The 27,945-nt window shown below is 39.3% G+C and overlaps 1 protein-coding gene across 2 annotated transcripts in view; it reads left to right on the forward strand.

The window, feature by feature from the left end:
* The first annotated feature begins 837 nt into the window (after positions 1 to 837).
* stau2 (staufen double-stranded RNA binding protein 2) overlaps positions 838 to 27,945 on the forward strand; it is an 88,537-nt gene continuing 61,429 nt past the window's right edge. For both annotated transcript variants that reach the window (XM_055037258.1, XM_055037259.1), the window contains exons 1-7: positions 838 to 944; positions 4,227 to 4,434; positions 4,811 to 4,941; positions 5,104 to 5,263; positions 6,176 to 6,311; positions 23,891 to 24,050; positions 27,482 to 27,589. In XM_055037258.1, the coding sequence (XP_054893233.1) occupies positions 4,236 to 4,434; positions 4,811 to 4,941; positions 5,104 to 5,263; positions 6,176 to 6,311; positions 23,891 to 24,050; positions 27,482 to 27,589 (894 nt within the window). In that variant the 5' untranslated portion in view covers positions 838 to 944; positions 4,227 to 4,235. The remainder of the gene's footprint in view (positions 945 to 4,226; positions 4,435 to 4,810; positions 4,942 to 5,103; positions 5,264 to 6,175; positions 6,312 to 23,890; positions 24,051 to 27,481; positions 27,590 to 27,945) is intronic.

A 27,945-nucleotide genomic window follows, 5' to 3' on the forward strand; every position in this document is an offset into this window, starting at 1 on the left:
AAAAATGGTATAGATATGACAAATTATCTGGTTAAATACAATTTTATATATATTTTTAATTTAATTTAAAACATTACATCTTTAGCGGATTTTTATAATTAATATACTAATTAGACTTTTTTGAACTAATGCATTTCCTTGAAGGACATATTTTTGTATGCATTTCAAAACGGGTAAAATGGGGAGAAGTGGTCCTGCGGTGCCCTCTACTGGCTGCGATAGGATGTTACAAGTATATCTATTTTTGACATAATCTTGTTTCCGTTAAACAGAAGAAATTAAAAGAATAATCTTCAAGTGCTCAGTCTTAGAAACTCGTCACTCAACAGCATGTGGTCAGGTTTTAAACGCAGGTATTGTGAGTTCCTGTGGTTTGTGATACGTTTGATCTGATCTGTTTTTTTTTTAATCTCTGGTAAGTTTCATTCATAATACTGCCCTTATCGTGTGATAGATACCCAGTTTTAATCACTTTTAACGACGTTTTTATTCAAGTAGTCAGTATTTAAAGACACTGCGAATTCGTAGCACATAAGTGCAATTTTGTAATCAACATAGGTAGCTATTTTGAAACAACTTGTTTGCAACAGCCCTTTTAGAACCGCTGGACATGGATTTGAATCAAAAGTTAACTTGTAGCTTCGAGGTAGCAAAACCTGGACTGAACCATTTTCCTCATGGCGGGGGGGTGGCCGATTCATTCAACGCCATCCTAAACCTCTAGTGGTTGTCGTGTCTCGCTTTGCGCATTGTGGTCACGCTGAAATGACCACAAACTGCAGTTTTTGCATAAAATATCTCCTCGGTGGGTCGTTTCCTCCAACAAGACGTATTTTGTCCTGTTTATCTCAGACCAGTAAAATGGTGCGTTCCCTTCTTCCATCCAGTTCTCTTTAGTGTTTGCCAATGTTGGAGGTGTAACTGGGGTCTGCCCCTGGACAAAGGTAAAAAAAAAAAACACAAAAGCTGTCGCCTCGAAATGTCTGTAGCGTCGTTGTGAGGTGGTCACGGGTGGGTTTGCCACGTCGTTCTCGGTCCGTGCGTGTTGTTAGGTCAGGCTGAATTCTCCACGACTTTTCGTGGAAGATGGGGCGGTGTGGAGATGCTAGCAAAGAGAGAGGGGTGTTCTCGGCCGATCAGCCATGATGAACCTCCACCGGCTAAGCGAGCCTAACCGGAGGTCGTCTGATTAAAAATTTTGCCGATTAAGGAAACCCAAAGCGATACACTCATGACAGCGTGAGCATTGGGTCATTCTGCAGCTCCGTTTTCAGGGACTGACATTTAGAGGAAACGCTGTTTTCCTCTTGGTGTCGTTAGCTTCCTTGCTAAGCTGAGCAGTAGCTGGGATGCATAGGTTGCAGAGCGCTTCACCACCTCTTCTTGTTTTTGTGATACCTTTAGTTTGCAGTGACACACAGTGATAAATCCCGTTAGCTTGCTGTTTCAATAATGCGTGAGTTGGTGAGAGTTGCAACATGAGATATCGTAAGCCAGCCCCCCGTCCCCTTTCCAGAGCACCTGGGGGAGACTGAACACACAAGAGCTATTTGCAGGAAAATGTAAATACATGAACTTCAATGAGCTGCTGCAGAGTCAAAGATGCATGTGTTCTGCCTCGAAGTGCAGTGTTGTTTACATTATTCCAGCCATGATCTGTGTGGACAGGTGACACTTGTTATGCATAAATGAAAGAAAACAGAATGAAAACATGCAAGATGCAGTGCTTATTTCCTTAACCTAGAGATTAACAGGTTTAGACTTTGTTTTCCCTCTACTCTTAAGTCTTGGATTATATACTTTACCTGTTTTTATTCAAATAACTGATTGAACTCTCAATAAATCCGTTAATAAACTGTTTGCTTCCCTGTTTTTCAAATTAAGCATTAATTTACTTGATCTTAAACAGTATGACATGCATTGTTACACTGCAGTCTTGTGACAGTGTTTACCTCCTTAAAGATTTCTTCTTTTTTGTCACACGTTGCAGATCATCAAACATATTTTGATCATCAAACAAAATAAGTTTGACTGTCAAACTTATTTTGACATTCAAATCAGAATAAGTTTGACACTTCTACCAACAGCCAGTCTTTCACAACTTAGCCAAACAGAGCAACTAAATAACTGGAGATCAAAATAAGAAGGGAAACAGTAAAATGTCATCAGAAATAAAGTGGCATTCATAAAAACCTATTTGGAAAACTGTTTGGAAAATTAAAAAGTCTAGAATTGGACTAGGACACTTCAGATCCTACTGTACCCTACAGATCTGAACTTTTTGGTGTGACATGGTTCTGTGGAGCCCCAAAGGCTTTGCAACACCATTGAGACTGATTGCTGGTAATTGCTCAACTGCTTTTGAATTTGCTTTGATGAAGTTTTATTTTAAGATGTTATAGTCTTAATATTATTACAGAGATGTTATTGTTGATGTCTGAAAATATGACCATGCAAGCTACAAAGCTTTAGGGTTGCCCCAACATGTACAAAACCTTAAGTAGAATTATATTTGGATGCACTCTTCTAATTAATCCCGCTGTGATCCAAGATTTTACCAAGAAGCTGAGGGGGAGAGGAAGCTAAATATTCAAAACAAGCACAGGAAATAAGGCTGTTACTCATTAATCTGCCCCTAAACAGCTACAATGAGCTACAATGTGACCCCAGCTCAGTCAAAAGTACAATTTGTGTTAAGTTTTAAACGCTATCATTTATAAGTTCTCCCTTAGTATGCTTACGGCTAGTTCATTTGTAAACCTGTCCTCTTAGACTCATGTTTCATCCAAAGCTGTTCATTTTTTTTTTTAACATAGTATGAAACTGATTCATTTAGCTGAAATGAACTACGGCATTGTTTACTCAATCTTCACTGGTTGGTTAAACAGCACATGCCACAAATTCATCTCACATATATATGACAGCCTGCAGGCAAAATACTTGCACGCATTCCTTAAAATCTACATTGGGATTTCCAACTGTATGGCTTTCACTGCCTTGGTGCTCTGTTTGTAAGACAGTGCTGTGGTATGGACTTACTCCTAGTTGTGTAACTCGGTCTTATAAAGGAGGAAAACAATGAGGTAAAAATAAAAGTCATTTAAGTGTGTAGTAAATTAACTTGTTAGGGCTCAGTCTCCCCTCTGCTGTTTTTCTACAGTTCAATAACGACAAGCATTGCAGACGTGATCCTGATTATCTCAAGTGTTTACATGGATGCTGTCTGTTGAGGTTTTTGATTTGATAATACCAGAAGGCTTGTTTAGCTAGTTTTGATGTGTTTGGGATCATCGTCTTGTTTGGAATGATCCGATTCTTTAAAGTTTCAACTATCTGATTAAAAAATACCAACCTTTATAAAAATTAAACATGGTTAGCATGCTCAGGAAAACCCTTTTATTGCAGAGGCTCTGTGTTATCACAAAAAAAAGAAATAATAAAATACTAATGCCACTTGTCACAGTTTAGAAAGTTTTACATTTACTATGGGTGTTTCAAACAATATATAAACCCCTTCTCTAAAATTGATACCTTGAAACTCGACTGAATTTTGTCCTATAGCTATCCGTCGTGGCTATAGTACGGTGATGCTGCCACACTGCATTGCACAAAGTAGATGGGAAATTGAAGGACTACCTTAAAACTCAAATCCACAACGAATTCTAATTTATTCACCAAAATCTTGTTTCTGTCACCAGTTTACCTTAAAAATATCCAATTAAGTAATTGATTGCATGACAATCGCGGCCACAAAGAGTGTAAACTTCTGACTTGAACTTTATGGGACCAATCTATTAGCATCTGGCCCACGGTTAAAATCGACCGCTGAAACCTGAATATAATTCTTCGTGCTTTGTTCCTCCTGAAAAACAAATTGTAATTCAATGTCCTTTGTCTCGCTCGGGCCGCTTTCACAGGCTGCCTCTTTTTTGCCATTGGCAGCAGTAACATGAGTAAAGCTCCTTGGAATAAAGCTTCATTGTTTGTGTCTATTAGCTGCCGGTGGATCAGAATGTGTGAGAGAACGGCTCCGTTTGGAGTCAGTTCTCCAGGCTCTGAGCACAGAAACTTTCTAAAATATTTTTTGTGGATTTCAGACTTTTGAAAATGTGCATGTGTGGAACAATGTCTAGCTTACTCTTCAGGCCATAAAATGAATGAGATGTTTCAAATCTCTATTTAATTTGAGGTACGACTACACATGACTTGCTGTTGTTCTCCTCCAGGAATAGAGCATGGCTCAAGTGAAAGTACAGACCGCAGCGCCCCTGGCTGGTCCTGGCCTCTCCCCTGGAGTTTCTCCGACGGCCATGGCCAGCCCAGGACCCCTGGGTCTGCAGCCCTCTGTCAACGGCACAGGCTCGGCCCCCACACCCGCCTGCCCTGCTCCTGCAGTCGGATATGGGGACGCTCCTGTGTCTGCTACACCACCAGGTATGACAGAACAAGACCACCATCTTCTGTTTATGATCAGCCTTGAAGATATATGATGACTATGTGGAAGGTTCCCAAACAAGTGATGTATCGTTTTTAACTCTGGACAAACATTGTACTGTTGTATTTGTTCATGTTTTGCGTTCATTATGTTTCATTGAAAAGCTGAACCTGCAGTTTGCAACAATAGGCGCATCTAATTCAATCTGAATTAAATTCACTTCCTGATGATTTTCAAAGATAATGAGATGAACTAATAATTCTCCGATGTTACAGTTTCCCACCAGAGTTTTCTACACAAATGAGGCTCGTCTGAATGGTGCAAAACCCATAGTTCTGTCTTCAGTAAAGTGTGTTTGGCTGCTGTGTGTTCAAGGTTCACCCCAGGAGGACATGGCAAACCCTAAAGAGAAAACTCCAATGTGCTTGGTGAATGAGTTAGCCCGTTTCAACAGGATCCAGCCACAGTACAAGCTCCTCAATGAGAGAGGCCCTGCACATGCTAAGGTAAAATATTCATCAGTTTTTCTTTTGGGGAAAAAAAAAAAAAAACTTCCATGTACTCTAATATTAAAAGGCATCACAAAGGAGAATGTGTTTCTTGAAATGCAATTCCAGTTGCTTGGTTCTGTAATGTGCTGGCTTGTCCTCTGGGTGTCGTTGTTTCAGATCTTCACGGTGCAGCTGAGCCTTGGGGAGCAGATGTGGGAGGCAGAGGGCACCAGCATTAAGAAGGCCCAGCACTCCACTGCGGCCAAAGCGCTGGCCGAGAGCGTCCTTCCCAGGCCCGCACCCCGCTCGCCTAAAGTCGACATCAACAGCAACCCAGGTAGCACAAAAAATAAATTCCAGTCTATCTCTGGATTTTATCAACTCATAATAATTAGACAGTAGACATGTTCAGAATTTTTTATGCTGCAACCACAAACTTCAGAGTTTCTCATTGGGAGTTTACCTGATAGACAAACATGGGATTTTACACGACTCTGCCAGCATTTGCGGGTTTAAGCTACGGATGATTTTTTTTTGCAAAGTCCATGTCTGTAATATTATTCACAATTTGGTATAAACCATGTCGGGGACATGGCAACACACCACAATTTAAATCTCAGTCTTTATGAAAAACACCACGTGTGTCTGAAAAGTAAACTCAGCGCATCACCCAGAACACATCATCCCACAGCATTGCAGCAGACAGTGGTGGTGGATGTGAGATTGGGATGGTTTGACAATGGTACTAAACACACATTTGAGAATCCATGGCAAGATTAGAAAAATTGCTCTTAAGATAAGAGACATCCAGTGTGACTGAACTTGAAGTAATTTGCAGTGAAGAATGAGGGCAAAGTCCATCACTGATGCTGACATTGCAAAAAAGACTTGCAAATGTAGATGCAGGAAATACGTTTCATTTGTTAAACATTTAATCCCCTGTATGATTTTCTCTCCACTTAGCAATTCTGTTCTACTCTCTATTAGTCTATCACACAAAATCCCAGCAAAATGCATTTAAATTTGTGTTTGTAACTCAAAAATATGTCAAGTTAAACGGGTATGAATACTTTTGCAAGGCACTGAAATAAAAGTTATTGGTCCTTACTTTATAGCTTTCTTAGTTTTATTGACAGTTGTGCGTTCTGTCAATCTTACCTCATCTGTCTCCTCTGAATTAGATTTAGTGGTTTACTTTTAAACACCATGGTTGACTTTTTTTCATTTTAATCTCCTCTGACCATCACAGGCAGTATAACGCCCACTGTGGAGCTGAATGGTCTTGCCATGAAGAGAGGGGAGCCAGCTATATACAGGCCCCTGGATCCCAAACCCATCCCCAACTACAGAGCTAATTACAACTTCAGAGGGATGATTAACCAAAGGTGAGCACCTTCAACCCAACCTGTGCAAAAGGTGCGACTAAGAATAAGGTGGCTGGTTGAGTGTTTTATTATTATCTTGTTTTATTGGAAAGGAAATATTCTGTACATGTTTTGGATGCACAAACGTTTCTAGAAATGAGAAGAAAACATTTCTGTCTTGACTGTAAATTGAACTAGGATCTGTTGCTGTAAGTATGCCCAGTTCAGATGGGACAAATGGGTAGGCACGGTCTGTGCTGGGCTTCAAAATCGGATTGTTGTCTGATGTATGAATTGATGGGTTAATGGATTAATCCTCAGCGTACAAGATTAGTAAAATCTTCAATAGCTGCAACCCTGTGTCAGTCCTCGTTTCATTATCAAAGCCTGTTCTGTGACTGTATAAAAACTCTCCGCCTTTGAAAAAAAAATCTAATTTTTATGCTTGAAAAAAGTTTTATATTGGAATAAGTACAGAACGTGCAGAAATAATGAATGAACTCAGGATTCTTTATTTCTCTGTTTCCTTCCTTCTTTCTCTGTTTATTTTTTCCTTTCTTGTTTCCTGTAAATGAACCTTTTATTGCAGATAAAGAAGTAAGATCAGCGTGAACTTTAAAAATGGTGCTGTCAAAGACTAATTGAAAATCAACATTACAGCATCCAACTTAGGTACTCAAGATTAATGTGTATTATTCAGACATATTTTATTAGGATTGTATGTGATAGACTACAAATAAGTCATAGACGTCAAATGGAAGGAAAATGGTTCACCATAAAAAAAATCAGAGAAATGTGTTGTACATTTTACCTTTCACTTCGCTACTATGCTCTGCTTTTTGTTAGTCTCTCACTTTAAATATCAATAAAATATGTTATTCCTATCTCTATGAAAACTCTTGCATGAATCAATTGTTAAGCACTTTACTTAAGTTGTAAATTATAGTTTATAAAAGTCACAATCAATCACTGAAAACCTTAGCGCATATGAACTACCTCAACCTTGCTTTATTTTTTTCCTATTTCTATTAAAATGATTGTAGATACACACACGGGTGCATATTGTTTCATTTATCCTGTTTTATTTTTCTAGGGCTTACTCATTTGTAATTTATGTCTGTACTCTGTGAGCTCTTGAAACCAAAGTCAGACTCCTTGTTCGTGCTCACAGCCTTGGCCAATAAAGCTGGTTCTGATCTGAAATGAGGATTAATGATGAATGCTCTCTTGTAAGCTTATATATGAGCATTTTATGACCCTTGAAACAACAGACGGTTCTTAAAGCATGTGGACTTGAAAAGACAAACTTGATCAAGGCTCATTCGGAATGCTTTGAATCACTTTGAGTTCCTCCAGGTGGCAGTGTTTCATCACTTTATAAATTTCCTGACTTCTTTCCAACTTTGATCGAGCACTAATTTAGCTGCCTTAGAGAAAAATATTTATTTAACACTTTGTATAAATTCATCTCTTTTCTTTTTAACTTAAGCAATAGTCTTACCTTTGTATCACTTAAACAAGTCAGTATGTAATACAGAAGTGTTAAATACAGAAGTGCTTGTTTTTAGTTCATTTCAACCTTGGGGTTTGACGTTTCTTCTGTGAGATAAGATTTATTATAAGAAAAGATTATGTTGCCAGATAAAATGAGTGACTCAGTGGCAGTGTTGAGTAACTAAGTGTAGTCAGCAGAGAGCCTAGCATCTGGCTCACATCTTTTTACTATTTGATCCATGCAGGAACTGATGGGGGGAGAAAGATGAATGTCTTTGGGGTAGAGGAGAAAATCTGCTTGCCAACGTCTGTCTGTCAGTGTCGCCTGTTTCCAAGAAGACACCGGCAGTATTTATCTCTCATGGTCTGTTTTCTTTTCTGATTTCACTCAACCGGCGTGGCAAAGGGAAGAGCTTAAAGATGTGTGCCTCTCCGACAGCAGAGAGATATTTCATTCCAAGGTCACTTATGATTTCACGAGGCCTCTTTCTTTAAAGTGTGAATGAGGGTGGGATTAATGAAGGGGAGACCTTGTGGATGGGAGTTCTCTTAAACAGATGAGTGACTATGTAGCGGATTGACAGGCCATATTTGGCATCCGTCAACTAAACGATGCGGCGGTGAAGCGGAGGTTTCCACATAACCATGTCCTTACCTATTATGATGAATAAGAGCGGTCCAGAGTCGTGTTGATGGAAAATCTTCCCATTAAAAGGGCAGCCCGGCTCTGATCCATCAGTGCTCTAATGACCGCCGAGACCAGTATTGATTCGTTCAGAAAGTGCCCTGCAGAGGAAATGCTGCGATAATATGAAATGTGCATTTATCAGCGTCTTAATGAATCTTATTTATGGTGAAGGACCTGAGCATAATTCTGTACCGCCCAAGTCCATGTTTAAGCAAGCGATGCATCTCCGCCGTCGTCCAGAAATGGCCGTGCCATTTTTCAGGACTGCTGTGAAACAAGTGATTTACAAAATTGATAGTTGGATTCTGAAAATATTTGCTGCATCTTCGAAGTATTTTTCTATCTATTCCTAAACCTATCATTTGTGGAGAATGCTTTTTTTCCTAGTAATACTGCTTTGCCAGTTTTGCAGTCATCCGTCAACTAAACGGATGACTGCAGTCGTATGTGATTACTGGTCTATTTTGATGAAGGATGTCCGCTGTTTAATAAATCTTTAAGGCAGAGTCACTAAATAATGATGTATTCCACATGGATTTGGGTGTTCCAGACACAAGGAACCAAAATCCATCATGTGTTTTTCACTCTGTCTGACTGTTCATAGAATTACATGTCTTATTTAAATAGTTTTGTTTCTTTAATGCTGGATTCAGAGTCCACCTCTACATCTGGGGTACTGAGAAAAATTGGACCGTATCAGACAAAGTAGCAGAGACCCCGCATACTTGTGTTCTCAAGAAATCTTATGAAATCGGCAGATTTCATTGACAATCCCCAATTCCTGTGTTATCACTGGAACACCTGGTTCCATTGAGTCATGCAGGAGCTCCTCCAGTTAATCCACAGTGTTCCCAGCTTTCGTCCCGCTGGTGCAGTCTCAGTGGGTTTGGTGGGTGCAGGCATTCTGCAGGAGTTAGAATTTGGATTGGACTTTCCCCAATGAAGCAAAGCTGTGGAGTGTCCTCCCAGCCCTCATTTGGTTATGACAGTAACATTATGTCAGCTGGAAGAAGAGTGGGTTGAATGACTGCGGGTGCTTTGCTCTGTGACATTTCCTCCTCTGGGGCCTCATGCATAAAAGAGTGTGCAGTTTTCACACTAAAACTTGGCGTACGGAAAAATTTAGAAATGTGCGGTGCACAAAAAAAAAAAAATTAAGGTGCATAAAGCTGTGCGCACGCACGTGGCCGCGCACCTTTTCTTTATAAAACCTAATTTGCGGGAAATAGAACGCAGTTGCTGGTCCGCCCTGTTACCACCCATAAATAAACATGTAAATTAGTATAAATAACCGGACGTCTGCCACCACGCGAAGCAGTAACCATGGCAATGTCCCTGTTCAAACAGTATAAGTATTTATAATAATAATAATTTTACATTTGATTTAAATGGGGCTTTGAGGACACATAATGTCATCTCACAAAAAAAAAAAACATTTTAAAGAAAAAAGACATTAAACATTAAAAAAATGAAAAATAAAATGATCCCGCAAATGCCCATTTGAACAGTAGCACGTTCAGTCGGGATCAAACGCTCCCTCTGAATTTTTCCATTGGCGATGTTCTCCATCAGAGCCAAAGCGCAATTACGAGGCACAACTTTGTGCAGCTACTTATATACGTGTGATTGCAAACACACCTTGATCACCTGTGGCCTGACTGAAATTTTGACACAGTTGTAGACAAAAAAGCTGCCATTTCTGTTCCACCCCTGGTTAAAAATTAGTAATTTAATTATTTTTAACCATAAAAAGAAGAAACCCATCTAGTGTTTTACTTTGTTTTGTTTTGACTGGTTTTGTTGCCATTTTTTCCAGCAATGTTAACGACTTGCTAAAAACAAAAATATTACAGAGCAAATCTTTATTTTAAATTCATTCTCTTATTTTGTCTTACACTAATTAGTATGCCTCTAATAATATTAGTATGTACTGTTTAGTAAAAATAATAATAATAAAAGTTTTGGTTAGCGCCTCCTTCAGTCGAAAAAGTACAAAAAGGCATTTTCCATTACAATATGTTCATTGGACATTTTGCAATGATTAAGTTCATTGCTAAGTCTGCAGCAGACAAAACAAAGTCTGAAAACTTTGACGTACAGAGACATCTTAAAATTTGGTTAAAATTTAGAAAATAAATAAACTATTTAAAAAAATCTAAATATAAAACATTTTCAAACTTCTGAAATGCAGAAAATGCTCAGTTTTTGTTGTACAAGAACAAACTTGTCCTTCGTCATCTAGTGCAGCGTTTCCACCTTGTGGTACGAGCAAGACATTGCAGCCAGGTGCTAACGAGATAGATAGGAGCCTTTCTGAATTATTTTGGTGCCTTTGCTCTTACTGTTTACTGAGGCAGAGGTTCAGTGTGATCAGGCATGTTTGAACTCAAATTAGCATTAGTAAAAGTCTTTCTTTAATTAAATGAGCACCAATAGAACCTTGACTGAAATGTAGTCTCTCTATTTGACCTTGTTTCCACAGGCATGTGGCAGCTGTTTATATAGACTATATCTGACCAGTTTATGGCATGCATTGTTGAAAATTTTGGTCCGACCCTTATTTTATTATTTAACATATTGTCTAGTAAGTTTGCCTCATAGCTGCATGGTAGAATCCTTGGAAATGAACATGCCTAGCTTGAACTTGCATAAGGTACAGTGTGTTACATGTGTGGACTGTGTGAATGAAGAGATCTATTCCATGCCTGGAGAATATCAGATGGCACTTCAGACACAAAGCATGCCCAGGAACTCAGGCGTGCTTGGTATCCCGCCTCTCTGATTGGGCCAACCCCACTCATTGAAAAGGCAAATCTGCCCATCAGCGCTTTTCTATATCCAACATTTCCTCTCATCTCTTCCTGCATGAACATATTACATTTCCTCTGAAGTCTTTTTAACACCAGCAGTCATCTTTTTTTTTTTTTTATCTCAGCTCTGTCTCTCTCTGTCCCTGCCTGGGGTACATTTTATATCACTTCTTGTTCCTTTAGCCTTTACATTTCTTTAGGATATAATCAGGATGCAGCGTTCTCTATTTGGTTCACTCAGAAATTCCTCAGATATGGTTCTTCTTTTCCATCTTATCATCACAGCTGCCCCCAGATAAAAAGAAGCAGCCAAATCTAAGCAGGCAGGAACTTCAAAAGAAATAGCTTCTTTATTGCATTAGTTTCTCAGTTTCATTTTATGTCAACACACATGTGCGTAGCTCACAAAATCAAATCGCTTCACTGTTATAGAATATAAATCCCCATGGGTGACATACCAGTGGAAAGGATATTATGTCCTAATTGTCGTAAAGCCGTGTTTTATTGAATGAGGGTGTGTATGTGCGTGCGTGCGTGGGAAGGTGTGTGTGTGTGTGGGTGGGGGGGGGATATGGCTCCAACATAAACAAATGATGCAGAAATCTTTTTTCCCATTCCATCTAGTCTCCTCTGAGTGAAGTTTTAGGACTTTGATCCTCTTTAAATCAGCCTCCTTGATGATACATGCATGAAGTTAGGTCTGAAACAAGATTACATCAACAAAAGCACTTCAAAGACAGACAGTGTCAATGGCAAGGGAAGTTAGGTACTTGAAACCTCATATATGTTTTAATCCTGTTTTTATACACACATATTTGGTTGATTGAATGCTGTTCGATAGATAAGCGTTAATTTTGCTGCTTTACTTTATGCAGTTAATGTGAACAAGTAGGAGGCTCTGAGACCTTCACATACATCGTTGTCTTGTTTGAATACATGGAAGAAGCGATAAAATTAATTCATAATGCACAAGCACAATCTCACACTGAAAAATGTAGAATTTAGAAAAGAGTTTGAGAAACTCAGCTTGTGATTTGAATAGATGTGTTCTGTTAAAAACATCTAAGAACATCTGTGGAAGGAGCTGGAACATCTGGAGAAGGCACCGTGCAAACCCGAGGTAGCTGGAGTGGTTTTTCCACGCCCAGTGGAGCAAAAATAATAGTGGACATGTGCAGAAGACTCAGTGATAGTTACAGAAATCATTTGATGGCAGGGATTGCCTCAAAAAGTTGCATCACAAAATATTACCGGTAACCCAGTGGCAATAAGCAGTTAATCAATTGATTGTATGATCAATTAAAATTAGTTTGATAATTTCAATTCTGATTAATGATTGTTCTTTTGTTGAAGGGCAATTTTGTTTACAGAGAATTACTCATCTATTTTATTTTATTTATCTATTTCTATCTTATTTTATTCTATTTTTTGTGTGTGGTTTATGTTTTTTTATATTCTTTTTGTTTATTGGTTTTGGTTAGTTTATTTTTTTATATTAAAAATGTCTTCTAGTTCTAACGTGAAGTATTCTGTTAAAAATTGAAGTGTATCAGTCTTTCATTATTATGCCATCATCAGTATATTACGGTACCTTAAAATTGCCTAAAAAATAATATTATTGTTTATTGCATTAAATTCTGGGACAATTTATTATCCAGTAAAAGTTATGTTTTTTTTTTGTTTGTTTTTATTTTAAGATTCTGGCATATCTTTGATTGCATGGGTTAATTTTCAGTCAATTTAGTTACAATATTGACACATTATTTCTACATTTTTTTTGTTTGTTTTGAATTAATAAATGACAAGTTGAAAATTGAGTGTGAAATTATGCAACTACTGCTACTTGAAGTGAAAACTCTTAAAATGTCTTTTCATGGTGATCCAAAACAGGGTTTATGTTTCTGTTTTGATAATGGTCATTTTGGTTGCATTGTTGTTTTTGATGGTAAACACTGTTGCTTCGTAACATTGGCAACCATTGTTGGTACCGATCGTTATGGGTTAATGGGCATCCCGCACTGAGAGACACACTGTCCTACTTTCCACTGGTATTGTGCATCAACTTCACAGAATAGCAACAGGTTGATCAAAATCATATCCTGTTCCATTGGCCCTTCAGGTATAATCCAGGCCAAACATATTAAAGGTTATTCTGTTCTGTTCTGTTCTTTTGTATCTTTTGGAAGAAAGATCGAAACTGTCCCAATTCTACAACAGTGTTTTTTCATGTGCGCTTATTTATAGTCCAGAGATATACCTATGTGTTTATGACTTTACCGAGGTTCCTGTAACAGCAGAACAGTTTCTCTACTCTTTCTTTAACACACTGTCCTACTGTTTTGAATTCAGTCCACATCACAATCACCAGTCACTCTGCTTTGGTCAGATGCGTCACTGGAAGATGTGACGAGAAATAGAGAAATATCACAAATCTCTTTCAAATTTATACTTTGTTTACTTTGGTTTGAATCAAACTCACAGTACACTTTCTGTTGAATTACACACGTTTCTCTTTTAGTATCCTTCATGTGGAATAATAATGAGTCTTTATAGGCCACGGTTTGGTTTTTTCTCATGGTTCCCAAATCCTTAAGAAACTTCAGAGGAAACTCTTATACATCCTTAGCAATAAGTGCTGCTTCATTCCTCAGTTCAAATAGAAAAAGACAAACCACAGGGCTCACAAACCGTTGTTTTTACAATGATCTCTATTGTAAAATACAACAAAAAGCTGAATATTCCTTATTCTACTACAGTAAACATGTTGTGTTCAGTATAAGTGACCTGCACAGGTTTGTGGTGTGCCATGAGTTCAGCATGAACTTTTGGAAAACAAAAACAAACAAAAAAACCCCCACTCATCTCATTTTAGAAGTGCAAACCACAACAAACAGTAACAACAGTGAACACTGTCAGTTTGGACAATTTAATCAAACCGAGGCACAAAGAAAATGTTTTATGTGACCTGTTAGCGTTCAGGATTCACATCTGTGTCAGTAGATCCTGTAATTTGACTTTGATAATAAAAGACAACCGTGGTCTTCAGGGAAGAGGCAACATCCTATTATGGACTGACAATGTGTGCTCTGAAATTAACTTGAAATTTGGTCAGATCTAATAAAGGAATAACAGCTGCTTAATAGCAACTTTGGACATTTGAGGAGCTTCTGAGCTTGTGTTTTGTTTTCAGTGTCTGGATTTTATACCTTAACACATGATTTTGTACATTAACACATGTGACAAATCAGAATTTTTGTTTTCAATATTTATGTTTCAGATCCCTTTTCATTTTGGGTTTTAACTGTGGAAAACTGAACAACTACCAACACAGAAAATTGATGTGTCACTAAGTAAGGGTTAGAATTCATTTCAACTACATATTAATTTCCATTTCCATCTAGTCTGTTGTTGCACGAATATACAAAACAGCACTTTTTATAGTTTTGATATTGTCGTGTTGTGCTTCTGAATTAAGGAGAAACCTGCCATTTAGAATAATTGAGCAGTTTTTCTTATTTTGTATATTTGACATTACACCACAGTCTTTATTTCAATATAGTTACTGTTTTATAACAATTTTATCACTATTAGCCCATTTACATTACAGTACTGTGATTGAGTCCTACTCAACTCACTCGCCATTGATGTTCCAAACATCACAATGTCCTTTCTTAGTGAATGCAACTAATATTTCAACAAAAGTCTTGTGTGAGGTACCTTTGTTAAGGAAACATGAGTTAAGACATTCATCGATTTGACCTTTTATTTGCAAAGACATACCTGACTGGACACATACAGTTAATGAATGCATGTCTTAGAACACGGACAATGTTCTTAGCAGTTAGCTGAAGTGCTAGACTAGGATTAGCAATTTGCTCTGACTACATCAAAAAACATGTTGGTTGATGCTTTTATTGACTGAAAGATAAAATATTCCCCTTTGTAATCTGCCTATTAGAGCCAAAGAATTGTCTGATTGGCGCATCTTTCTTAATTTTTTTTTAAATATGTAAAGACATTGGTTTGTATGGGTTTAAGCATTCATAGTAGTCTACTAAATAATCATAACATTTAATCTTGCTTCTCCTCAGTGGTCTGGTAGTTTTAAGCGTACACACAGGATTCAATACATTTGATGTTTTGAGCTCTGTGTTTACTTGACTACGTGGGCTGTTTTCTCACCCCGGCATGTATTTTCTACATGAGCGATCGCGTGAGGCTGAAAGGAAAGCGAGCCATTCTTGATGGATAAAGGGAATGGAGTATAGAAGTTGGGAGGAAGAGAAAACAAGTAAAGTTCTGGCAGGAGATTGGAGGAAAGTGCAGCTGGTGGAGGAGTGAGGCTATCCAAGTTTTTGTGTATATTATATTTTTCCTGCAGATCTTGGTCACCCTTTAGTTCCCCCAACGCAGTCCCATCCCCTTTACAAGGCTTTCTGTCCCAGAGCATTGTATTTATTTTTGCAGTGTGTGGCCAGTAGATGTTTTGGTGGCCAAGCTCAGGGATGTTGGGAAAAAAAGGCCAATACATCTCTGTATTCATCTGCTGCTATTTGTCCATGTGCAATTTACTCATTTTGTTGCTTTTCACTTTCAGTCCGATATGCCTGCATTATTTTTGCTCTTTTTAAGTTGAATAATTTAGGTCAAAGTTATATTCTCTAACTATATAATCTATTTTAACTTTTTACTCCTGTTATTCTCTTGAGGTCACATGGAAGATGAAAAGCCTGATCAATAAAGTCTTTAGTGTGAAATAAAGTTTTGACGTTTCTTATCAAAAGTGTTCAGTTACTTTTCTTTTTCAATTTGGAATATGTAGGAGCTTAGGAAAGCACATGCTTGCTTGCCTAAAAAAGTTGTTAGCACTTATAGTCTATTATCATATAGACAATGTGGAAAAAGATAATGTCTGTAAAGGAATGTGCATGTCCTGGAAAAACTGCTTTTCCTCTCTGGCATTCTGATTGATTGGTTTCAAGGGGCCCAGGTTTTGCCAGGAAAACATTTCTCACAGTCTGACACCCACGACCACCAACCTGAAGTGTTGAAGCAATGCAGGTGGAGTCTGTTGTTTCAAGGTGTGGATGCCAAATGCTACTAACATGTGCAGCTGGAGCAGAAATCTTGATTCAGGCTTTATCTTTATCTGTTCAAAAGATGTGTTGCGAAAATGTGCAGCGACACGGCACATTCAGTACAATAATTTATTTTAATCACCGTACAAAAGTGATGTTGGAAAGGTAATATTTGCATACTGTTGTGAAAAAAAGCAAGGCAGTCATCATTATGAATACTTTAATATATAAAATACAATTAAAATGTGTAAAACGCTTGATGAACTGTGGGATGCTGTGAGACCTCTGTGCATTGTCCCAGTGCCTACAAATAAGTTTATGGTCAATGCAAATGCAGCTTATGTCATTCTTTTCAAGACAATTAATATAAGTCCATGTAGTTGAAGAACTCTTACACATTTATATTTTACAACTTCATACATCATTCTTAATGTACTTAGGAGAAATGATTTCAGTCTTATTTATGTTTTTAAATCCTGCTGCTTGCTGGTCCAAACCATAACCACCACTACCTTAACCGATGAAGCCTATTCGCCGATATACAAATCAGCCGATGCAGGCCTGCGACTACCTGCTCTTTCACTAAACACATAGAGCTGGCTAAGCTGGTGCTTTAATCCTCCCTTGAATTGTTTTATGAAAGCAGCTACTGACTGCGGTCAAGTCAGCAGCAACATGCAGTCAGTCAAATGTTGGGCTAATTGCTTTGTCTTGTGACAGAATTGTAAATAAATACTTCCAAATATTGTAAAATAATCAAACTGTCAAGAAAAATGAATTACAACTAAGCTGTTTAGTTCAAGAAGAGCTTAACATGTGGTAGTAGACAATATATTGTTGTTTTTTCTGCACAGGCATTTAGAGGAGGGAGATTTTTTTTCATGCCATTGATGTAAATGGTTTCCAGCTGAAATGTCACTCATAGCACTGATTACAATAACAAAACTTGTATTTCCCAGTAAGACTGCGTGTGGGCCTTAAAGGCAGCATGATGTTTGAATGTGCCTCTATCTGTGTGTTCACACATGGCTCTTGGAATGATTAAAATGAAACGGTAACCTTTGCTAACTGAGCCCACATGAAATGCAAGCTGTAGGGAAGGTTGGGGCTTCAAAGAAAAATTCATTACTCACTTTTAAATGCTGATGATTTATCATTTGATTGAGTCCTGGTATCAGTTTTGCTCTTTGACTCATTCCTAGCACACAGCCACTTTGAACCGACACATTTCTCTGTTCGTATAATAATTTTTCCCTCTCCATATTCTAGCAGCAGGTGTCCTGATCTAATTTCATCAACGTTGCAGGGGCGCTAACAAAAATAATAATGATCACGCAGAAAACAGGCAGACGTGGTCACAGAACGCTAATGAGAATTTTTCCTGTTTTCGGTCTACGTGATTTTGATGCGTGCATGTGTGCTGGCCCGCACTCTTGGCTTACTTGCTTGTGTGTAAGCCACGACTTTCCCACGTTGTGGAGTCGGGTCTCCCACAGGCCTCCCTCCACCTCCCTCTCTTTCTCTCGTCTCTCATTCTTTTCTTCCCTTTTCTCCTTCATGTCCTTCTCTGTCTTTCCTGTACCTCTCTCTTCTCTTCCCCTCTGCACCTGTAGTCAGTGCCGCAGCCCCAGCTGCTCCCATCTCGGTTCAGAGCTGTTGGCCTAAGCCAGTGTTGCACTTGGCATGTCCTCTGAGAACCTGGGGCCACGCTTGACGTGCAAGGCCCAGGCAGGCCCCCACCCAGGGAAGACTCCTGTGGCCATGAGTTAAGAGTAGATGCATGAGAGGAGGGCTGTGGCCAGGAGAAAGACCAACTGGAATTCTGGGAGTATTATGCTGATTCATTCTTTTTTCTCAGCTCCGTGGAATCAAATTTTAAGAACATAAGGAGAGATCCAGGTTGTGTATGAAAATTACACATATTTTTTGAAATTTGAAGCTGATTCAAAGAAGAAGGGGGGGGAAAAGCGGAGCAGGAGGTCGACAGGCGGATTGGTGCAGCGTCTGCCGTGAAGTGGGCGCTGTTCCGGTCCGATGTGGTGAAGAGAGACCTGAGTCAAAAAGCGAAGCTCTTGATTTACCGTTCAATCTACATTCCCACCCTAATCTATGGTCATAAGCTTTGGGTCATAACCGAAAGAATGAGATTGTGTATACAAGTGGTCGAAATGGGTTTTCTCCTATCTCTAAGGGACTCACCCTTAGAGATAGGGTGAGAAGCTCAGTCATCTGGGACGGTCTCAGAGTAGAGCCGCTGCTCCTTCACATCGAGAGGAGCCAGTTGAGGTGGCTCGGGCATCTGGTCAGGATGCCTCCCTGGAGGCCTCCCTGGTGAGGTGTTCCAGACATGTCCCACTGGGAGGAGGCCCCGGGGAAGACCCAGGACACACTCGAGGAGGGACTATGTTTCTTTACTGGCCTGGAATGCCTTGGGATTTCCCCGGAAAAATTGGAACAAGTGGCTGGGGAAAGGGAAGTCTTGGTCTCCCTTCTTAAGTTGTTACACCTGCGACATGGATGGATGGACGGACGGACCACTGGAATTACATGCTAGACATCTCTCCTTGAATCACATGATAGACATCTCTCCTACTTTTGGCAATGTTTGCAAACTAAGCAAAATATCAATTATAACATTGATAAGTAACCTATCCTGATATCTATCAGAGAGGTTCCTTACACAGATGATAAACAGATTTTAGACATACTTGCTGCCTGAAATCTCCATATACAAAATGAGAAATGGTCTTAGTTTGGGAAAAAAATATATATATATAAATAAAAAAAAAAAAAATATATATATATATATATATATATATATATATATATATATATGTATATGTATATATATATATATATATACACACATACATATATATATATATATATATATGTATATGTATATATATATATATGTGTATATATATATATATATATAAAAAAAATAAAATTCCCTTCTCACCCACCGCGGGTGGTTCTTATCCTCTGAGCTCGGTCCTCTACCAGAGGCCTGGGAGCTTGAGGGTTCTGCGCAGTATCTTGGCTGTGCCAAGGACTGCACATTTCTGGACTGAGATGTCTGATGTTGTTCCTGGGATCTGTTGTAGCCACTGCTCCAGTTTGGGGGTTACTGCCCCGAGGGCACCGATGACCACAGGCACCACTGTGGTCTTCACCTTCCAGGCCCTCTCCAGTTCCTCCCTGAGGCCCTGGTATTTCTCTAGTTTCTCGTGCTCCTTTTTCCTGATGTTGCAATCACTTGGTATTGCTACATCTACCACAACGGCTTTCCTCTGATGTTTTATCCACTACGACAATGTCTGGTTGGTTCGCCATTACCATTTTGTCTGTCTGGATCTGGAAGTCCCACAGGATCTTAGCTCTGGCGTTCTCCACCACCTTTGGGGGTGTTTCCCACTTTGATCTCGGGGTTTCCAGTCCATATTCTGCACAGATGTTTCTGTACACTATGCCTGCCACTTGGTTATGTCGCTCCATGTACGCTTTCCCTGCCAGTATCTTGCACCCTGCTGTGATGTGCTGGACTGTCTCAGGGGCCTCCTTGCACAACCTACACCTTGGGTCTTGTCTGGTGTGGTAGATCTGGGCCTCTATTGCTCTGGTGTTTAGGGCCTGTTCCTGGGCTGCCAGGATGAGGGCCTCTGTGCTGTCCTTGAGTCCAGCTTTTTCCAGCCATTGGTAGGATTTACTGATATCAGCCACTTGGGTTATTTGCTGGTGGTACATCCCATGTAGGGGCTTGTCCTCCCATGATGGTATCTCTGGCACCTCAACCTCCGTTCCCTGTTGTCTGAGACATTCACTGAGCACATTGTCTGTTGAGGCTTTGTCCCTGATGTATTTATGGATCTTAGTTGTTTCGTCCTGGACAGTGGTTCTCACACTCACTAGTCCTCTGCCTCCTTCCTTGCGGCTCGTGTACAGTCTCAGGGTGCTGGATTTGGGATGGAACCCTCCATGCATTGTTAGTAGCTTTCTGGTCTTAATATCTGTGGCTTTTATCTCCTCCTTTGGCCAGCTAATTATTCCAGCAGGGTATCTGATTACTGGCAAGGCATAGCTGTTTATCGCACAGATTTTGTTCTTGCCATTGAGCTGGCTTCTCAGGACTTGCCTTATTCGTTGGAGGTATTTAGCTGTGGCTCCTTTCCTTGTGACCTCATCGAGGTTGCCATTTGCTTGTGGTATACCTAGGTACTTGTAACTGTCCTCTATGTCTGCTATTGTTCCTTCTGGGAGTGAGACCCCTTCTGTGTGGATGACCTTCCCCCTCTTTGTGACCAGCCGACCACATTTCTCTAGTCCGAATGACATCCCAATGTCAGTGCTGTAGATCCTGGTGGTGTGGATCAGTGAGTCGATGTCTCGCTCACACTTGGCGTACAGCTTGATGTCATCCATGTAGAGTAGGTGACTGATATTGGCCCCATTTTTGAGTCTGTATCCGTAGCCAGTCTTGTTGATAACTTGGCTGAGGGGGTTCAGGCCTATGCAGAACAGTAGCGGGGACAGAGCATCTCCTTGGTATATGCCACATTTGATGGACACTTGTGCAAGTGGTTTGCAGTTGGCTTCAAGGGTGGTTTTCCACAGCCTCATCGAGTTTGCAATGAAGGCTCTCAGAGTCCTGTTGATGTTATACATCTCTAAGCATTCAATGATCCAAGTATGCGGCATTGAGTCATAGGCTTTCTTGTAATCAATCCAAGCCATGCACAGGTTGGTGTGTCGGGTTTTGCAGTCTCGGGCAACTGTGCGGTCTACGAGGAGTTGGTGTTTGGCTCCTCTGGTATTTACACCGATACCCTTCTGTGCCGTGCTCATGTGTTTATCCATGTGTTTGCTTATCTTGCCGCTATGATGCCTGACATGAGCTTCCAGGTTGTGGATATATATATATATATTTATATATATATATATGTATATATATATATACAAGACCCAAGGTGTAGGTTGTGCAAGGAGGCCCCTGAGACAGTCCAGCACATCACAGCAGGGTGCAAGATACTGGCAGGGAAAGCGTACATGGAGCGACATAACCAAGTGGCAGGCATTGTGTACAGAAACATCTGTGCAGAATATGGACTGGAAACCCCGAGATCAAAGTGGGAAACACCCTCAAAGGTGGTGGAGAACGCCAGAGCTAAGATCCTGTGGGACTTCCAGATCCAGACAGACAAAATGGTAATGGCGAACCAACCAGACATTGTCGTAGTGGATAAACATCAGAGGAAAGCCGTTGTGGTAGATGTAGCAATACCAAGTGATTGCAACATCAGGAAAAAGGAGCACGAGAAACTGGAGAAATACCAGGGCCTCAGGGAAGAACTGGAGAGGGCCTGGAAGGTGAAGACCACAGTGGTGCCTGTGGTCATCGGGGCCCTCGGGGCAGTAACCCCCAAACTGGAGCAGTGGCTACAACAGATCCCAGGAACAACATCAGACATCTCAGTCCAGAAATGTGCAGTCCTTGGCACAGCCAAGATACTGCGCAGAACCCTCAAGCTCCCAGGCCTCTGGTAGAGGACCCGAGCTTAGAGGATAAGAACCACCCGCGGTGGGTGAGAAGGGAATTTTATATATAGTTTTCTGCCACTTACAGGGAAAATATTCCATACTTGTTTTTATTATTCTAAAAGAGATAAAATATTGTCTGGGTGATATTAGCCTCAAAATAATTTCACAATATTTGCTGAATATTTTTACAAAATGTCTTCATCAAAAATACTTAATCATGTTTTATTTGTTAACACAAATAGTGAATGAGTCAATCTCACCAATGAATTTAGGCATCTAGACATTCAAGCCAAGCATGGAGGAAAGGGATTAAAATGACATGGATGTTTTATCATTCTGAGCTCCCAACTTCTCAGTCAAGTCGTGTGCAGAATAACTTGCCTCTAACCCAGATGGTGCGCCGGTGTGGACCTGAAATTTTTAGTGAATTTCTGTAGTACTCGGTTGTGTGCCATGGCATCTGAATGGCTGTAGGTGTTGTTTTTTCCAACAGCCATAATCCAAGGCATCATTTCACATCATTCAATTTCACAATATCATAAATATTTGTCCAAAAGTCTTGCTAAACACGCTCTTATTGGTCTGAAGACACTTGGAAAAATCACAAATAACAGCTATAAACCTCAGAAACAATGTTTGTGCATCGTTCCCATGAATCTTGCAAATATCTTTCTGCCTTGGAAGGTAAAGAAATGTAGGTATGTGATAAGTGCCTTACCAGAACCCATCATCATTAAACAGCAACTTTTAATTAAATTGCAACGAGGGTTACCATTGACCTTAAAGAGCCAAGGGCATGTGGAAATCTGAACCATGAGCCATCAGATCCATCTGGTACCAATGCTTTTTATTAGATTAATTGGTGTACTCTTGGTAAGCAATCGGCCTGGTTAATAAAATGTTCCATGCGGGAAGGACTTTCATAACTGTGTTGATGATGGATCAGAAGGGTTCCCTGTTAAGTTTAGATAGATTATAGCATTAAATGTCAGTTGTAAAAAAGATTTATGTCCTCTTTAAAAGTGTTTTTGTACATATCAAAAAAGGATTGTTGGGTTATGATTATCCTAATTTAATTTCTTTTTATCTAATGAGGAGCATATGTGTAATTTGTTACGAAAGCAACCGCATAGATTTCGAGGTCTCACATCATTTAATGCATTTTTTCCCCCTTGTGGATCCATTAACCCTTGTAAAAGTGCAGCTTCATGAAAGACCTGAGCAGGATGTTGTAGTGGAGATATTTGTACAAATAAAAAAAAAAAAGGACAGCTTTATACATATCAGCCTTGTTGTGAAATGTGGTCTACCTTAAGATTTTCATTCTGTGAATAGAACCCACTCCCAAACATGAAAATTTGCAAAACAGTCTGGGAACTAGACACTAATCGAGACATATTTCCATAAATCCCAGCTTGTGTCGACCACATATGGAGTGTCTGTATGTGCTTGTGAACATAAGTGTATCTTTGCAGTGATTAAAGCAGACAGGGAGAGGGATATTAAAATCTTTGGTTTCCTCACTTATTAGTTTTCCCACTATTTTTCTTTCCTTTTCCCCAATTTGGCAGACATTCTCAGCTCTTCTCCTACTGACCCGGTGGGGAGGGGTATCATGCACACAGACCTTTAAATCTGCCCGCTGACAGTTCAGCCCCACTTTGTCAAGGCCCAGTGAAAGAGAGGATAATCTATGTTTGGGGTGAGAAGAAAGAGTGGAGGATATATGTCCCTGTGCTTTGTTTTGCATCCATGAGCTGAGATTCAATAGCAAGACATTAGTCAGATAGCTGGCCAACAGACCATTGTGTAGTAATTGACCCTGATGAAGTGGTGGGCCTTTTAAATCGGGAATGGTGTAAAGTCATTGAATTGATAGCTGTGTTGGACCTTCTTTTTCCCCTGTTTTACGTCTTACATAGACATTCTGTTAAAATTTAGGACTAAAAACATAATTTTAGGCTTAAACATGCTGGTTCTTGTGTGCTTCAGGTACCATTATCCTGTCCCTAAGATCTTCTACGTGCAGCTCTCTGTGGGGAGTCGGGAGTTCATCGGGGAAGGACGCACCCGCCAAGCAGCGAGGCACAACGCTGCCATGAAAGCCCTCCAAGCACTTCGCAACGAACCGATCCCTGAACGGCCACCACAGGTAAAAACAAACTCATTAAAATCTCGAAATGACCCAGAATAACACCAGAAGTTTATTAGAGACATGTTGGCGTTGTTGCACCCTTTGAATTTCTCTACAACATCCTCAGTTGGAAAGATTTGAGAAACTTGGTTTGGTCAGAAATGCCACACCAAGCACAAACACCTATTTTTACATATTTGTGAAGCTGAAAGGAAAGCTGTTAGTTTCTTATCAGCATAATCAGTCTGGATCCAATGTGGCATTTATAACTCAGTCCTTTTTATGCTATTTTCACCTATTCTACTATGTGTTGGGTAATTAGAAATCTTAAAAAGCACGATATGTGTCAGCTGTGTCAGTCTTATCAAACTTGCCTTCTTATGTTGGTTTTATGTTGCAATCGCACCCATTTGGTGTTTTCGCTGCTTTCACCTCAGAGTCCTATTCCAACCTGAAACTTTAGTTAAAAGTGAAAAGGTTTTGTGCTCTTGGTTCCTTTCTCCTCTATCTGAAAAGAATCCAAAGATGTTTTTTGTTTTTGTTCAGTTACCAAGATGAGTGTGTATCCACCCTTAATCAGGTTCAAGCCAAATCCGCCTCAGCTCTAATTACTCTAATGTGTCACATAAGCCCCACAGTCTACTTTGCACCTGGCAGGGCTGCATTTTCTGTTTTCCTACTCTTTCTACTTGCCTTCTCCCAATGTCATTATACCTCTCCGAAGTTTCTTAAAGTCATACTTGTTAACTGTTGTTAGCATCTCCCACCGGAAATCAAATTACCCCTTGTCCCAGTTGCCTGGCATCGTTGATGGTTATTTAAAACGCTTTGGCTCTTCTCACTTGCCTGCATCGCTGTCTTGTGGCGTCGGCTATCATAAACGAGCTCTTTGTTTGCTCCTGCTGAGTCTTGATTTACAAATTGAGCCGCATTGTGTAGACCGTATAAGCATGTCATTCTGTCTATGCGCGAGTGTGTGTGTGTGCTCCAGCATGTTTCGGTGTGACGAGGACATCTGAAAGGCTAAAAGTTTCTTACTTGATTCTTGGTTGTTTAGCTTTTGATGAATGAGTGTCCTTTTCCAAGAAGAAGTTTTAGAACTTGTTTTTCTTGAAAGAAAAAATTGTTTGCATCATTTTTTAGAATTAAGAAATATTCATAGTTGAAACCTTTTGAAACTGTTTTGTATTTTGTCACACAAAATGCACACATTTTAGTGTAAATTAGTTTGAGTAAAATCATTTTGTTTAATAAAGATGTATTAAGTGTAGCATGCAGTGTTTTTTTTGTACTTTAAAACCCATAAATATAGTTTTGTAGTGATTAAGTCAAAGTCAACACTTACCTCAACAGCCTCAAAAACCCTAATATTTCAAAAAATTACTTCACAAAGATTTAAAAGACTAACAACTTCACAACCATGCGCTACAAAATAGTAGATAGATGAAGCTACTATGAGTCTTTTTATTACTTTTACATCAGAAATATGGAGAAACCTGGACAACCTGGAGAAACCTGGACTTGTACAGGTCTTGAGTCTCTTAGTCTTCCCGTGTGAGCTAGAATCCATTTACCCAATGAAAGAAGTTTCTCATAAGCTTATAGCTCAAGGTTAATAAGTTTTTCTTTTATATTCTCTGCCTGCCATCACTTTTCATTTAAATAGTTCCTTCAGGGTGAGTGTGATGCTGCACTGTATATGTTTCTGCACTTCGACAAGGACTCTCTGACCCGACCATCAATAAGCAGAGGCAGTGCTGAAGTTCGGTCCATTCCAGCCTGCGCTTGTTTTTCCTGCCTTTCAGAAACTTTTCTCCTGGCAGCTTGTTAAGGCAACCTTGAGAGTGGATTCTCTATTCATCACGGATAACAGGTGTGACTGCAACAGAGGAAAATTCAGCCTTGCAGGCTGAGCTGAAATTTAACTCAGAACAAGAAAATTTGAATATGTTGCTTTTATTAAGTGAAATACCAAAGATAGACAGAAAAAGAATAGTTTTTGTTAAAATAGACAAAACATGGTGATAACTGAAGTGTTGGAAGGTCATCAGACACTCAGCCAGCCTGGCTGTAATGTCTGATTTTGTTTTCTGTTGCACTTCTACAGAAAAAGGTACTACCAGGGTGACTGTGTATCACAAATTATAATCTAAGCCTCCAAACTTCCCCAAACGTTTCCACCTTACTCACCTAAATTGAGTTCCAGCTTGGTATAATGTCTGCTTCCTCTGAAATCCAAGAAATCTCATCTCAAAGTACTCGTCATGATGCACGTCAGGTCATACAATGAAGCAGAAGAAGCGACCAAACCCTGAGGGGAAGGACTGCAGCCAGTCAGACTTAATGAGACAAAGAGCTGGACATGAAAAGATAAAGATCGAGACATAACGCTGCATTCCAGCAGGCTACAGGCAGCAGAAAGCCCCCTGTTGTGGGATATGATCTCACTGGATTGAGCTTGGTTTCATTATCAACTGAAGTGACTGTAAGCTGGTGATTTCCCAGCAATTTCTCTAACTGATTTAGTCATGTATAAGCGGAAGTCTTGAAGTTAAAGCTTAAACTGGAGTCAAATGAGCAAATACCATGTCATAAATATTTTTTAATAACAAATTTAAAGTCACAATTCAATACCTAATAAAGAAAACAAGGAAATCCTTGAATGTAAGTCATTGTGTGAATGACCTGGTTGTTGTACAAAATGTGGACCTGAATTGAAGTCTTTAATCTCATGTCAATGAAGTGTAGTATGTAAGCGATTTAAATAGAAAAATAAAGAAATAAAATGCTGGACCATGGTAAAATTATTTTTCATGCTGTAAGTCTGTTACGTCACAAAAATTCAGCATCCTAACTGGACTGTACAGATTTTTTTATATCTACTGTATGCTTTAACCTACATCCTCAAATGTCTGAACTTACTTAAAATTGGGTTTTGTTTTGGTTGTTTATTTTGTTTTGATATTCTGATGTTTTCCTGTAAAACTGACTAGTTTCACATAATCCAAATAGTTACTCATATAAGCAAGTATACAAATGCCATCCATTTCTACCTTTTTTAAACACTTTGAACAGTTCAGATTTATCTACAAATGTCTCCTTTGTGCTCAAATAGGATTTTATTATACATGTATACATGTATGTATACACATATACATGTATGTTTATATATATATTCAAATCGGCAGATTCAATTCTCTGATATGCATATAATTAAATTAAACATAGCTGACAAAATCCAACAGAAATATAAACAATTGTCTTTTTTGTGGATGTTTATTATCTGAATGACTCAGATATCGACAATGATTTGATTTTATATTTTTCTGCCCTGAATTTGCCTAAAAAATATCCAGACTTTTTTAATCCCTGTCACATGCCTGGCCGGATGTTAACGAAGTAGTTCAGTAAAACATTGATAGTAATTTTTTTTTCTCTTTCATTTTCAGAGTCCAGAAGAAAAAGTGGAGACACAGGAAGGAACTGATGCCAGCAAATCAGAGATTAGCCTCGTCTATGAAATCGCCCTCAAACGAAACTTATCTGTTAACTTTGAGGTAAGAACAAAAACACAGCCATCAGGCAATCATTTTAAGTTCATTATGTTGACAAATTATGAAAATATTAGTGTTGTGACTGTGAACTGGGACGGGATGAGAAAAGGGATGAATAAAAAAGAATGACTGCAGGATGAAGATTAGGTGATTCATTACTTCGAGGGAGTTTTAAAATGTTTCAGTTTTGCTAAACCCAGACTCTTGTTTTTGCACTAGTTATTCTCTAGGGAAAGTGTTTTTCTGAATCTACCCATGAGTCGTTGATGGCTCATGGCAATCTGTAGCTTCTCTGTTAAGCTATCTGCAAAATTACAAGGACTCTTCTGCCTATTAAATTATAAATATCAAATTCTAAA

Source organism: Poeciliopsis prolifica, unplaced genomic scaffold, assembly GCF_027474105.1.
Source record: "Poeciliopsis prolifica strain line A6 unplaced genomic scaffold, Auburn_PproV2 SCAFFOLD012, whole genome shotgun sequence".
NCBI lineage: Eukaryota > Metazoa > Chordata > Actinopteri > Cyprinodontiformes > Poeciliidae > Poeciliopsis > Poeciliopsis prolifica.